Below are 14,408 nucleotides of genomic sequence, written 5' to 3' on the forward strand. Positions count from 1 at the left end.
CAGTTGTATTTTTTTTCCCCAAGTATATTGCACTTATAATGAATTTTGGTCTTAAATTTTCAGTTGCAAATACCTCAACTGGATGAAGATCGTGCAGTGCCACCTTTTACCTTAAAGAGAATAGTTCAACAGTTTAATCGCTCATCCTAATTACATATCGACTTGCAGGCCATTGCAGTACCACTACCTTTTCATTTACACTGTTATTGACCGCCTGCTAGTTTCACTCTCTATTTAAATAAAGACATATTTTTTTTTATTTAGGAAGCCTCTCCTTTTCTTAAAAAAAAAAAAAAAATGAATAATGATCTTATAAAACTTTCTAAAATATGAACAGAATAGCTGTTCCCTACTGGTAAATAAATGTACATACCGGACTACTGTTTGCAGGCCCTATTGATATAGTTTGGAGCTATTTGGCAACTTTGTAAGCCCACTGAAATGATGAGATTGGTTTTACAGTTTTCATCTTGCATCAGCTTTTCTCTTGCAACAGTTTCTCATCATGCACCTTAACCTGCTTGTCTTTTTGTTGTAGACTTGGCAGAAAGTGACCTGGCATACACCCAAGCCATTATGGGCAGTGGCAAGGAAGACTACTCTGGGAAGGAAGTGTTAATTCTGGGAGGAGGTGATGGAGGCATACTGTACGAGCTTGTCAAACTGAAACCAAAGATGGTAACCATGGTAGAGATATCCTTTGCAATATGCTTTGTTCTTCAAGATATTTTTATCAGGTTCTTTTGTGTGCTTCCAGTGGCGCCAACAAAAGACATAAGGAAAAATGAAGAATTTTTAACAATTCTAAACCAAAGCGTTATTTTTTTTTAATTAATCTTTGAAAAAAGTACAGTACTGTACTTCATCCATTCAGTACTCCATTACTAGGAGACTTTCCGCCATATTCAGTCTACTGTTAAGTGAGGTAATGCACAGTTAATAATGCAGTACCTTCCATGAACTTGAATTGAATCAATGTATCATTACATTTGTGCTGGCCAGATTATCAGATCGAACAGGGCCCAATCACTGTTATTTTTGCAGTCAGCAATAGCATTCCTCAGTTGGATATAAGCGACTAGCCAGCTAATAAGAAATGCAGTGTGTGTATGTATGTAGGTGTATGTATGTATGTATGTATGTATGTATGTATGTATGTGTGTGTGTGTGTGTGTGTGTGTGTGTGTGTGTGTATATATATATATATATATATATATATGCAAATATAACTGTATGCTCATCTGCATGTCTTAGGCAGGTCTGCAACCCCGCCTTTCCCCATTATCACCCAGCATACAGCACTTTCACTGCAGCAAGGGATTCTGGGAAATGAAATGCAAATGAGCACACAGTGTCACTTTTTGCCTCAATAACCATTTTTAACATGGTTCCCTATAGGCTTAAGCTTGCTGCATGGTCACAGCTTTGAGCACAGCCTTGCTGCAGTGAAAGTGCTGTATGCTGGGTGATAATGGGGAAAGGCGGGGTTGCAGACCTGCCTAAGACATGCAGATGAGCATACAGTTATATTTGCATATTTGCTTTCCTGTGGAGGGTTTTTGTCACTTTTTTTACTCACCATAACTTAACTCAGTATTATGGTTTAGCCTATCCCATAGCCTCTCTTGCATTCCCAGTAAAATCAACCCCACACTGATGAGACCCATCAAGGTCGAAACAGCTGTCTGTGGGTGGTTTTCTGGGTATGCACCTTAACCCTGGCTGTGCTCAAAGCTGTGACCATGCAGCAAGCTTAAGCCTATAGGGAACCATGTTAAAAATGGTTATTGAGGCAAAAAGTGACACGGTGTGCTCATTTGCATGTCATTTCCCAGAATCCCTTGCTGCAGTGGAAGTGCTGTATGCTGGGTGATAATGGGGAAAGGCGGGGTTGCAGACCTGCCTAAGACATGCAGATGAGCATACAGTTATATTTGCATATTTGCTTTCCTGTGGAGGGTTTTTGTCACTTTTTTTACTCACCATAACTTAACTCAGTATTATGGTTTATATATATATATATATATATATATATATATATATATATATATATATATATATATATATATATATACATATATATATATACATATATATATATATATATATATATATATATATATATATATATATATAAAAATAAAAAGGGAGTGAAGTAACGCCAAATAAGAAGTGTTGAAATAGTGTAAAAATATTATTCATGATAATTTAAATGAATATTTCTAAATAGGCAAAATCACTAAAAATTATTACTACAATTTAAAATAAATATATATAACATATATTATGTGCTCCTAATTTCGTGAAAAACAATTTAAGACAACACTCCAAAAACATGTGATAACATAAAATACAAGCAAAAAGAAAAATTGATATAAAAACCAGTCCATGAGTGAAAATCCTTAAATAGGAAAAAATAGTCCTGGTATGAGGGGGTCTCCGGCAGCTCTCAAATAGGATGAACCACATCCAGATGATACCTATTAGAAAAGAAAAAAGAGAGAGAGCGCACGCCCCATAGCATAATACAGTACATTTATTGGGAAAGGGGAGGGGGGGGGGTTGAAAATCCACTCACAAGGGTAGGTTAAAATCAAGCAGTGTGTGAAATATATCACCGCCAACTCTAGTCACTCAGCCTCCAGACCCTGCAGTCCAAATCTCACTTGAAGCTGCTGGTAGATGTTCTCTGGTGCATGAGTAGAAAGGCTTCTTAAAATCAATGATACAGTCTTAGAGTTTTAGGAAAATCTCCAATCTCTGCTAGCCGCAATGTGTATCAGCGCTCGATACGGCCTGTCATGCGCTTGCGTGATGACGCAGTTCCGTTCCCTAACGCGTTTCGTCACGTGCTGTGACTTTCTCAAAAGGTTGCTGGTGAATCCTGCCCTCACTAAGGATTTATAGCAGCCGGTTGCTAGGTAACTAGATTGTGTCCTTCAATAGGTTCAGAGTTCAAATGGATAAGCCTATCATAGCAGGCTATTGTCTTAGATGAACGAGCATGCTGTCACAAAGTGAAGGCATAATATAAATAGAAACTATATTGGGTTAGAATATATAAAGGGAGGAGAATAGGAATAACCAAGGGACAAACATTCCTAAAGTCAAATAATTCATCACATGACAGTAAATCAAAACACAAAAAATTAAGAAAGCTACAAAAATAGATGAAATTAAATAAATAATAAATTAAATATTGTTAATAAAATACGTATGTATTGAGACGTTATCTACCTAATAAGGGGGACATTTAAATAGGCAATAACCCATATATATTACATCCCATAGGGAAAGATAATATAGAATTGGACATATTAGTATAGAAAAGACGAAAAAGTGGAAAAAATGATTATAAATGTAAACGTTCTAATAGCAAAAAATGCTGAAACCAATAAATAAAATAAACAAAATCTCGAGGTGGATGTTTCAGATGTTTGGGCCGGGGCAATTTGGTCCCAAAGAAAACCCCCCACTAGCCAAGCTACACCCTGTGTGTTCCGCCTTCATGGGTTCCCCCAAGTCATTGTGTTAGATCGAGGCTCACAATTCATCTCAAAATTCTGTCGGGCCTTCTGCAAACAACTTGGGATCTCCCTTCACTCATCAGAATAATGGTCTGACGGAGAGGATGAATCAATCACTGGAACAGTTCATCCGCTGCTTCATTTCTGATACCCAGGACAACTGGTTAGATCTCTTGCCGTGGGCCGAATTCTCTCATAACAATCTGCTTTATGAGTTGACTCAGGACTCGCCATTCTTTTCTAATTTCGGCTTCCATCCCTCAGCTCTTCCTACTGCAGGACCTGGATCCGGGGTACCAGCAGCGGACAATAGGATTTTACATCTTAAAGAATCATGGAGGAAGATTCAGGAGAATCTCAGAAAGGCAGTCACCATGCAGAAGAAGCGGGCCAACCGCGAGTGCCGCAATACTCCTGCTGGCACCAGACCTAGGCTCCGTTGCCGCGTCCCGTTACGCAACGGAGGACGCACCTATCTCCATTACACGTCGGCGTCGCATGACCAGAAACACTCGAGAGGTTAATACTGACAACATTAATTATTCCACAGCTGCAATTCACTCTGCCCCTGCTTATCAGTACACAGTCTACCTGTGATGACTCACTCCCTGCAGCCTTCCCATTGGCTCTCTGTGCTTTATATGCTCAGCAAGCCTCTAGGCAAATTGGCTGAGCATAAACTTGTGTTTATGTACTAGTGCTTGTCACTAGCATCCTGCTTGATCTCTTACCTTTGGCCTCAGCTTGAATCCGTAACTCTACCTTCTCTGACTCCTGAACCTCGGCTATGCACAACGACCTTTCTGACCTCTCTACTCTTGGACCCCAGCTACGCACAACGACCATCCGACTTCTCCAACCCTAGACCATTTTGAGTATTACAACTATCCTGACCTCTCCTACTCTGACCCAGCTACACAACCACGACTCTGCAAGCCGGACACGGTTGTTGGTCGGTGTATTCTAACATCCCCACCTCAGCCTTGCGGTCCTGTCCTGTTTGTGGTGAGCACTCGTTAAAAGCGTGCTCAAAAATGCATGGCAACACTTTAACAAACGATTATGAAGATTGTAATTGAAAGCACAGAAAAAAATGGAGGAATCACTAACAAAATACTGGATAAAACAAAATATCTGAAACAAAACAATGAATGAGACGACGACCATAAATGAATCAATCCCAAGACGCAAGGATAAGAAGTGACTGCAGAGCTGTGTAAGACAATCCGCACACATATAACTGAAGATGTAAGAAAATGTAACTGTTATATGGTGAAGAAGACTATTGAAGGTAACAAAAGCTTAAAGGAGACAAAGCTGCGACTTATGATTGGAAGAAGCACAATAAAAGACTGCACTTTATCATAAAGAGGTTGAGGAATTCTACATGAAATTGTACACAAACACAGGGCATAAATCAGCAGAGGACAAGTGAGAAGAAGTCACCAATGATGTAACATGCTTGCTTCCAGAAGAAGTGGCAAAAACTTTTCACTGCAGCACTTGTTCAAGATATTAGATTGGGAAGAAAAAGGAATCAAAATCAACGGTGAATATCCAAAAGACCTACAGCAACAAATTGAAGAATCTTGCCGAAGCAAGTAAGAATGTGGAGACCTGTAATTCTGTATGAATCTCCGCAAGACCATAGTAGCGAGCAAAGATTCAAATAAATGGAATAGAACTAGAAGAAGTCTGACTGTCTACCTAGGCCGGCAAATATCAATGGATAGGAACCTTTTTTGAAGGAAATCAATAGGAGAATAAAGATAGAATGGAGAGAATTTGTTGAAGCAAGACAATCTTTTAAGAGAATCTTTCACGGTGACTCAAGAAGACAGTTTTTGACCATTGCATTCAGCCGAATCACAGATATGGATGGGAATCTTGGACCCTAAATGCGAAGATAATTCAGAAGCTTCCGACAACACACAGTTTGGAGAGGTGTATGCTGGGTATTACCCAAAGAGTCAAGAATGAATGGGTTCGTAACCTCACAAGGGTGAATAAATTAAAATGGCAGTGGGTTGGACATATCGATTCCTGCATGATATGGTATAATTTATACATTATTATTTTATATAATAATTTATAAATTATAAAATAATAATTTATACATAATTAAAATAAAAATAAAATAATTTATAAATTATTATTAATAATTCATTTTATTTTTTATTTAATGTATAATTTTATTTATAAATTATACCATATCATTCAACAGATACACACACACACACACACACACACACACACACACACACACACACACACACACACACACACACACACACACACACACACGGTGTGATGTCATTGGCTCTATTATCAAACTTAACTTCTACTGCACAGTACTGCTTTTCAGCTACAGTAAGGAATGCAGCAGACACCACCTCTCAACCATTAAGCATATCATTACCATTAGTTCAATTTGAGGACATATACTTCAGATCTTAAATGAGGGGATCAGCAGAGAATTTTATTAGCATACCAACTTAAAATGGTAGCTCAGAACCAAATAATAAATCTAGTATGGTGGATTTGCAACAAGGCAGATTTGTCAATGGTCTATCAAGAAGAAGCAGAAAATGACACTGGAGTAAACCAGGGCCTCCACTTTACAAAATTGTTAGCTCGTTAGTATGGTTCAAACGGGTTTTGTTTCAAAATGTAGCTACTTTGTCCAATATAATTTACTTTACATACAGAAAATCTTAATGATGCAATCATGACCAGAAAGATTGTAACGTACATTTACAGCCACAGAAGCCTAGCTTTTTCAACATTTAATATGTATTTTTTATAGTAATGTGGTGATTTTAATCTTCAAATTAAGCAAATATTAAAAAGCTAAATATTACACCTTGACATATTTCAACATTGACCAAATGGTGATCGATGGATGTAGGAAATATATGCGAAAATCATGTGGTGATGTATTAGACAATCTCCAAGGCGACTGTTATCAGGTATGTAAATATTTATTATGTTTCAGAAATCCATCTTGTATATAGTATGTGTTTTGACTTTTTTCAGGACACTTTGGGATCTATTCGCTCAATTTTCTCCGCTGCAAAACCAGTGCAGTAAACCGCACCATATTGATCAACAGAAAGGAATCCCATTGAATGCAATAGGAGTTTTTCCTGGTTCAATTGTTTAGCATTGTGTTTGACTCCGTTTTCAGCTGGGAGACTTTAGTAAATAACCTCTCTATGGGGCTTTTTCTATATCAGCCTCTTCCTCTGATCTAGAATAAATCCCCTTACTATGCATTGGTTCTTAGGTATGTTTTTCGGTACTTTCCTGTTATCCGGAGCCATTTCCTGTTATCCGGAGCCATATTCAAAACAACTTATTTAATTAAAAACGTATTTATTATTTCATTAAAAACAAAGTAGCAACTTATTTATTATTGAAAACAAAGCCTTTTGGAGGCCAAAGACCTTTAATTGCTTTCAACAGTGACTCAGAGACGTCCGCGTCTTCCACGTGCTGCCTCCAAATGAATTCGGCCAAATATGACTCTAAATGATGACATGCTGTTCCTCGGTGTTGTTTGTTGCGCCACTGTGTATTAGGAGGAGATGGGGATGGGCAGTTGCTGGGTTAGGGGGCAGTCCTCACTGTGTATTAGGAGGTGGCAGGGAGGGGCAGTTACTGGTGTTAGGGTGGCAGTTATCTCTATGAGGAGGTGGGGAGAGGCAGTTATCTCTCGGTATTAGGAGGGAGGGGCAATTATCTGTATTAGGAGGGTTTGAGGAGGTGGGGACGGGTATTTTACTGGTTGGAGGACATTAGGGGGAGTTGAGTGTAGGGGGTGGTAGATTTAATATGGGTACTTCCTGATAACAGGAATATTTATTTATTTATTTATAAAAATGTTTTACCAGAAAGTAATACATTGAGAGATACCTCTCGTTTTCAAGTATGTCCTGGGCACAGAGTTATAAAATATACATGGTTACAATAAAAGAACAGGGTTATACAGTCACTTCACAGACATTTCATGGACAGATAAAGTAGGAAAATTGGGTACAGGGGATAAAGGGCTTGTGAGTTTCAGATAGAAATAGAGCAGCTTTAACATCAACTAACATCAGCAAACGGCTCACGCCCTTTGGCTGCCCTTCGGCTGCGCCAAAGGCTGTGCGCTTTTGGGGCAACGCAGATGTACGCTGGAGTGGGTGAGGTTGAATCTGATGCATCTGTGTACAAAAAGATCTTTTCTTTGTGTCCCTATGGCTCATTAACATGCCAGTGGGTGGGGTTGCCGATTCAACAAAGAACAAGCACATGTTAACACTTAGCACGCTGGTCCTGTGCAGAGGGGAGCAGTTCTTGGGGGGGCCCCCCCATCAGGCTGTGTGCCTTTGGGGCAACGCTGGAGTGGGTAAGGTTGTATCGGATAACAGGAAATGGCTACGGGTAACAGGAAAGTACCTGTTGTTCTTCCCCCAAGAAAATTAGAATTATTTGAGTATGTAGTCACTGCATTTTAAACATTTGCATTGTTATATCTAAAATGTTCATGATGTGAGGTGAGTGACTACTAGGTTATTTGCCACAGTGTGAATTATCCCTGATGACATACAACATCAGTAAGGGAGAAGCATCTTCACTCTATTCAGGCCAACCTTGGCATTCCATCAAAGGAAGGTCCAAATGGATGGAAATGGAGATTGGGCCTCCATAGCTTAATGAATAAGGGTTAAGAAAGAGAAAATCAACTGGCAAAATATCAATTTAACAGCTCCTTGTTTTAACATTCAGATATGCAACAAATTCACTTCTATCAATTTGGCTATAGTCACTGAATAAGTATCATCTACATTTACTTATACTTGTATAGAGCAAGATATCAAGATATCCAAATTATGCATAAGGAAACATACATGAACTTAAGATATAAAGTTTTAATAGTAACATTGATACAGTATAGTTGGGTAATCCAAAAATACATCAGCATGATTATATATTTTAATCAAAAGGAGTCCATACAGGGATTTTAGTGATGTCAAATGTGAAGATTTGTTGTCTGTTGTGTCACCTTTTAATGGATTCGCATGAGTTCTTCATTAGTGAAATTATTCTATAGAGGGCTTTCAAAACTTCAAGTCTTCATATGTACATAATATTTAGGGGTTTGGGCTTTGGTCCTCTAAAATATTAATCTTAAAGATTCCTAGTTCTAGAATAGATATTGGGGTCTGTGATACAGTAGTCCTCCTCAACATTGCCAAAATGCGCCCTTTACGCTGTCACTCCACAACTAACTAAAACTCATGCATGCCCTCATTAGATTTTGTCTATTTCAACCTTCTCATCTCTAGCCTTTCCATCTCCCAATGCCATAGTCTACAATCTAGCAACAATACTGCAAGAGTGCTCCCTCTACTCCTCCTAAAATCTATTCAAAGGCTCCCCATCAAATTCGGAATTAACATAAAATTCTACTTCTCACCTTCAAGTCTTTACATTCTTCTGCCTTCTCCTACATCTATGCTCTAATCTCACGCCATACCCCCTCCCGTCCTTCAAGCTCTGCTGAAATCTGTCTACTCTATGCTCCATTGTTCTCTAAAGCACTCTTGCGTCTCAACCCTTCTTCCGTTTTGTATCTACATTTGGTACACCGCCCCCCCCCCTTAATATTCGCCATGCCACATGCCTCCCCATCTTCAAATCTCACCTGCTCTTCCCACTGCTGATGCACTTAGCTGCCCCCTCAAATATGTTCTATATATCACTTGCTCCTATTGTATTTTGTAAGTCTCCCATTTAGTTAGAGCTCGGTAGTGCAGGGACTCAGAATTCCTACTGTTTAGCTTCCTATTTAACACTTAGTAAATTATCCCCTTGTCCTGTCTTCATTATAATTGTCAGGCGCTGCGTACATTGGAGGCACTATATGAATAAATATACAGCATACATACAACAAACTCATTAATGAACCACCATGTTTTGTGAAGTACACAGAGGTGACACTTCACATTAGTCTGTTAAACATTTTTTGAGTATGGAGAGCTCTCCAGAGATTTCTGTGATATGGCTGCCAAAGAAAAGGTCACTCGCCAGTAATTTATCATTGCAAAGATTGTCCCAGTACACCCAGGGATTTAGGACCTAAAATAATCTTTATCCCAACAATTAAAAAAGCTTGAACAGCTCAAACCCTCACAAAAAGTCAAGGTTCATAATTTAGCCTAGTGGTGACATCCCTAATTTTGAACTGGACTAGTGCCTTGGGTCACACTCAGCCTTTCTCATGGTCTCTGTATAGAGCACACACACACCGACGCATGTCTACACACCAACACATTTTCCAAATCTATAAATAGCGGCGTGTAGAGAGTGGATACAGGGACCATAAGAAGGGACGAGGCACTAGTCCAGTTCTGAAGTGGGGATGTTACCACTAGGCTAAGGTATGAACTTTGACTTGTTATATTTTGCGGGGCTTTGAGCCGTTCAAGTTTTTTTCATTATTGGATTAACAAGTTATTTTTTTTTTAAATGTTTTTAATTACTGGATGTGTTGGAACAATCTTTTCAATTAGCTGTTAAAAGGTTCCACAGCCCTCAACATGCCAGCATTTCTCTATGACCAACACCGCTATTATATCTGCTGTGATGTTAATTTAATTTATTCATCAGATTTCTAATCATTACAGAAAAAAATATCAAGGCAAACCTGGATTTCTTTAGGTCTATTGTTTCCTGTTATCATAGCACCAGAGGACTGATTTGTGAAATCTCCCTCTGGTGCTAATAGGTTTCCTCTACTGTTTGTTCCCAAGTTCTTCAGGGCCTTGAAATCTTAATGGAAACACTTCTAAGTGGAGCAATTAATTTATTTTCTCCATTATTTGCTTGTCTCTACTTTCCTCCAGGTGTTGGTTGAAGATTGTATCCCAGTAATGAAGATGTATGCCAAAGAAGGAAGAATGTTTGATTATGTGATTAACGATCTCACAGCTGTCCCAATCTCCACATCTCCAGAAGAAGGTTAATTATACTATATTACTTTTGTCTTATGTTGACGTGTTTTCTGTCCTGCAGGGCAGTTTGGGGAGTTTAGACGTAAACGTATTATTGTGCATCTGTAACTATTGTTTGGCAGGTAGAGCAACATCTTAATGAACTAAAATTAGCATTTAAAAAAAAAATATTTTTATTATTTTTTAAATAATATGAAACAGTATAAATACAATAATTAAACATACATAGTAAAATTAATATATATTATGAGCATTCTTAATCGATGCTGTTCATGAGTTTTCAAGACTCTTATATAGAGAAACTTCTGTGATTGTAAAAGCTCATGTACAAGCAACAGCTACAGTTGTAGCTAGACTGTTACGTCTGTATGATGAGATAATATGTTGACCAATAAAGTCGGTATTGCTACCCATAAAATCTATTTTTCACTAGCTATCTACACTACAATTATATGTATAATGTAGTCACATACAGGCATACCCCGGTTTAAGGACACTCACTTTAAGTACACTCGTGAGTACGGACATATTTTCAATAGCACCATACCCCAGTGTCCGTACGTTCGCTTCGCGAGTACGGACACTTTTTCTGCCCTACAGACTGCCGCAGAAATGACGTGCTGATTCCCCTCGCCCAATAGGCAAACGGCAGCACGCGCATGCGCCTGTCAGCACGTCCTGAACAGCAATACCAGCTCCCTACCTGTACCGAAGCATCGATAAGTGGAAAAAAGGTAGTGCTTCACTTTAAGTACATTTTCGCTTTACATACATGCTCTGGACCCATTGCGTACGTTAATGCGGGGTATGCCTGTATAGCATATTTTTGTGTGTATATAAATTCAAATTTTGACACCAATAAAAAAAAAATATATATATATATTCAAAAATAAGATTCTCTATTCATGAGTGCAGTTCAAAATGGAACTGATATGGGAAGCATCAAATCAGCTGTTGGACTCAAAGTTCAATTAGAATTATGAGTTACTATTTGATTTAATCCTGTAACTAAGAATGTTATCTAATATCTATGTGCTGGTATTCTTTATCAACAAAGGATGCAAACCAGTTGTATATGAATTTAACAGTGCCAAAATGTACATAATTGGGCAACAGTGCTGTGTTCCAGATTCAAACGTCATGGCTTTATTCATATTGTAAAAGGGAGGGTGTAAGAGACCTGTGCAGAGGTACACGCAGAGAGACCGTTTTGGGGAAAATAAAACATGGCTTTATTCAGCCTGTCACTTTTTCAACAAGGCAAAGCATACAAAAATAAACAAACAGCCTATCCCCCCCAAAACAAATCCAGCCCCCCCCCCCTTTGCACACTGCTGACTTAACTAATATATATTGCTACAACAGGGGTGTGCAAAGTTTCTGAGCTGCGTCCCCCCCTGTGTGCCAGCCCCAGTGCTCGCGCTCCCCCTTTCCTGTGACCCAGCATCAAATGTGACATCACGTGACACGTTACCATGGCGACGCGTCCAGAAGCCTACTGAATCCCGGTAAGTTGGGGTTGCAGTGGACTTGCGCGGTCCCCTGGCATTTAACTTAAATGCCTCGGGGAAGAGTGTGGGGCCTCTGCAACCGCCGTAACCCCCTCCCCCCCAAATAAATCCCGCGCCCCCTAGTTTGCTCACCGCTGTGCTACAGTATGCACAGCACAGTAGTTGGTTTTTATAGAATTTTCAAGCATATGTCTCAGCACCATCGAACTTACAATGTACAGTAACTTTTGGTTTTCTGAGGCACAGACACACACCGTAAAGTGATTTTGGCCAAGTTTGCAAGGACCTGGAACTGACATCTAGAACAATTCAGCAGTTTCCAACGCAATCATATAGCTAGATGTAGTCTTTGTCTGGAAGATCCACACATTAGGAAATCCAAATCTTTGTTGTTAAAGCAGCAATCCCACTTAGCTGTTTTTTTTTAATTTTCTTTATTTTATTTTTTTTAAAGTGAGTTCTGATTACGTTATTTTTAGCTCCAAGATACTTGCTGGTTTAATTGCTAGGTTTTTCCTCCCTTTTAGGGAATTTCATATGGCCATCAAATTTCGCGGTCCCTGCGGACCAATTGCATGGCTGCATTGTCATCAGGGGGGTGAGGTTGCGGCTATCTATTGTATGACTGTTTAAATATCCATGAGGACAATCTGTTGGGTATCTTATCTCACGGGTGGCCCATGGAGCTAAAAATAGCATTGTGCAGCTTCAGAGAACCCCCTGGTTTGAATGCTGATAAAATTAAAATAAATAAATAATAATAATGACTTAACTGGTCAGGATTCCTGCTTTAAAAAAAAAAAAAAATCCACAAATCATCATCATGAATGTAAACAGATTCCTGAAGGTACTTAGCATAAACAGATGGCAAATATTGCATGTAACTCCCAGAGATGCTGGCAAGCCTTTGCATGCCCTTCTACCATTAAATAAGTTTTACTTGTACATACTCTTAAGTGGTTCAGTTATATCGAAGTGTGTATAACCAACCTGGTCCATCCATCAGCAAAGGTTATATCGTATTTTGTGGTGGTTAACGGAGTTGTCGCTCTTGGGGCCTCATGCAGAGAGCATCGTTATTTCGAAATTCGCCATTTTTTGTACAATTTCGCTCAGAAACCGGCAGAAAATGGCGAGTTCCGAAAAACGCGCCATTTTGTTTTTTCAATTGCTAAAATTCGCCTCGCAGCTGGCGAGAACCTCCATCTCGCCATTTTTAAAACTCTCCGAATGCAGAGAGGTGCGAACGGCAAGTAGCGGCTGTTCGCGCCAAAAAATGGCGCGATTCTCGCATTTTTGCCGCGCCAGGAAAAGATGGCAAGATGGCGCTCGCCGCCTATAGTAAAGGGGAAAAAAAGGCGCGAATTTGTTTTTACACGTTTCTGAAGCGCGCATCTCGCCAATTTAAACTCGCCACACGCATCCATGTTAAACATAGCAGAATTCGCACTTTTCTGCATATGGAGAATAAAACTCTCCAAAAAAGCTACTTTTTATGAAATTCGCCAATTTTAAAATTCTATGCTCTCTGCATGAGGCCCACGGTATGTAATGACTACGTATTTTGTGCATATTGAGTATTTCAAACCTTTTCTGCAGTAAAAGCAACTATACAAAATCCTTATTGTGACCAAGAGCCATTCTCACACAGTCCCCTTGTCCAAAGCCTTTGAATACAAAATGGTGTGTTGGCTATTGAATACTCCGAAATGGGTTTTGCTGGAGATTTTGTCAATGTGATTTGTAGTCACGTTCTGGTATCTTTTTGTTTATTTTCCTTTTCCAGATTCGACATGGGAATTTTTGAGATTGATTTTGGATCTTTCCATGAAAGTCTTGAAGCAGGACGGAAAGTACTTCACTCAGGTAGAATACGTCCGGAACAATTATTTTCAGTAGATTAAGACATTGCTTATGTACATTTTCAACACTTGTAAAAATTAATCTGGTGTTCTTTTGGTGCCTTGGTACAGACATAATGTAACAGTAGTCAGAAATTCTCCTAGGCAAACCCATGATACAAAATAAGAAAAAAATCTGTACTCTGGTATAATACAGCTTGAAATAATGTATTTTTAGCAGACTGAATGCATTGGTTTGTTGATTTTGTAAACATTTGTTGAAATTCGTTTGGGATTGTATTTGTGCTCTTGCGGTATGCAGACATGCTGTAGATTTGGGTTGACCAATCATTTTCAAACGCTTGGATCTATTGACTCACCAATGGAACCCGGTTCTGTTTATAGATGTGCAAACCTGTCCCAGTTGGCTTCTGCAAATTGTATCAAAAGATGCGTGAATTTTTTAAATATCAGAGTGAAGGCTGTTAGTTCATTTGCAGATGTAATTTTTGACCTAATTTGAGCAAA

The 14,408-nt window shown here is 39.0% G+C and overlaps 1 protein-coding gene across 3 annotated transcripts in view; it reads left to right on the top strand.

The window, feature by feature from the left end:
• Window positions 1–14,408, top strand: part of SMS (spermine synthase) — a 154,381-nt gene that overhangs the window by 78,632 nt on the left and 61,341 nt on the right. For all 3 annotated transcript variants that reach the window (XR_012799803.1, XM_075589360.1, XM_075589361.1), the window contains exons 6-9: window positions 539–693; window positions 6,407–6,496; window positions 10,421–10,535; window positions 13,826–13,905. Coding sequence is in view for 2 of the 3 variants with exons in the window: in XM_075589360.1 (XP_075445475.1) it covers window positions 539–693; window positions 6,407–6,496; window positions 10,421–10,535; window positions 13,826–13,905 (440 nt within the window). In the remaining variant the exon portion in view is untranslated. The remainder of the gene's footprint in view (window positions 1–538; window positions 694–6,406; window positions 6,497–10,420; window positions 10,536–13,825; window positions 13,906–14,408) is intronic.

Source organism: Ascaphus truei, chromosome 3 (genome assembly GCF_040206685.1).
Source record: "Ascaphus truei isolate aAscTru1 chromosome 3, aAscTru1.hap1, whole genome shotgun sequence".
Lineage (NCBI taxonomy): Eukaryota > Metazoa > Chordata > Amphibia > Anura > Ascaphidae > Ascaphus > Ascaphus truei.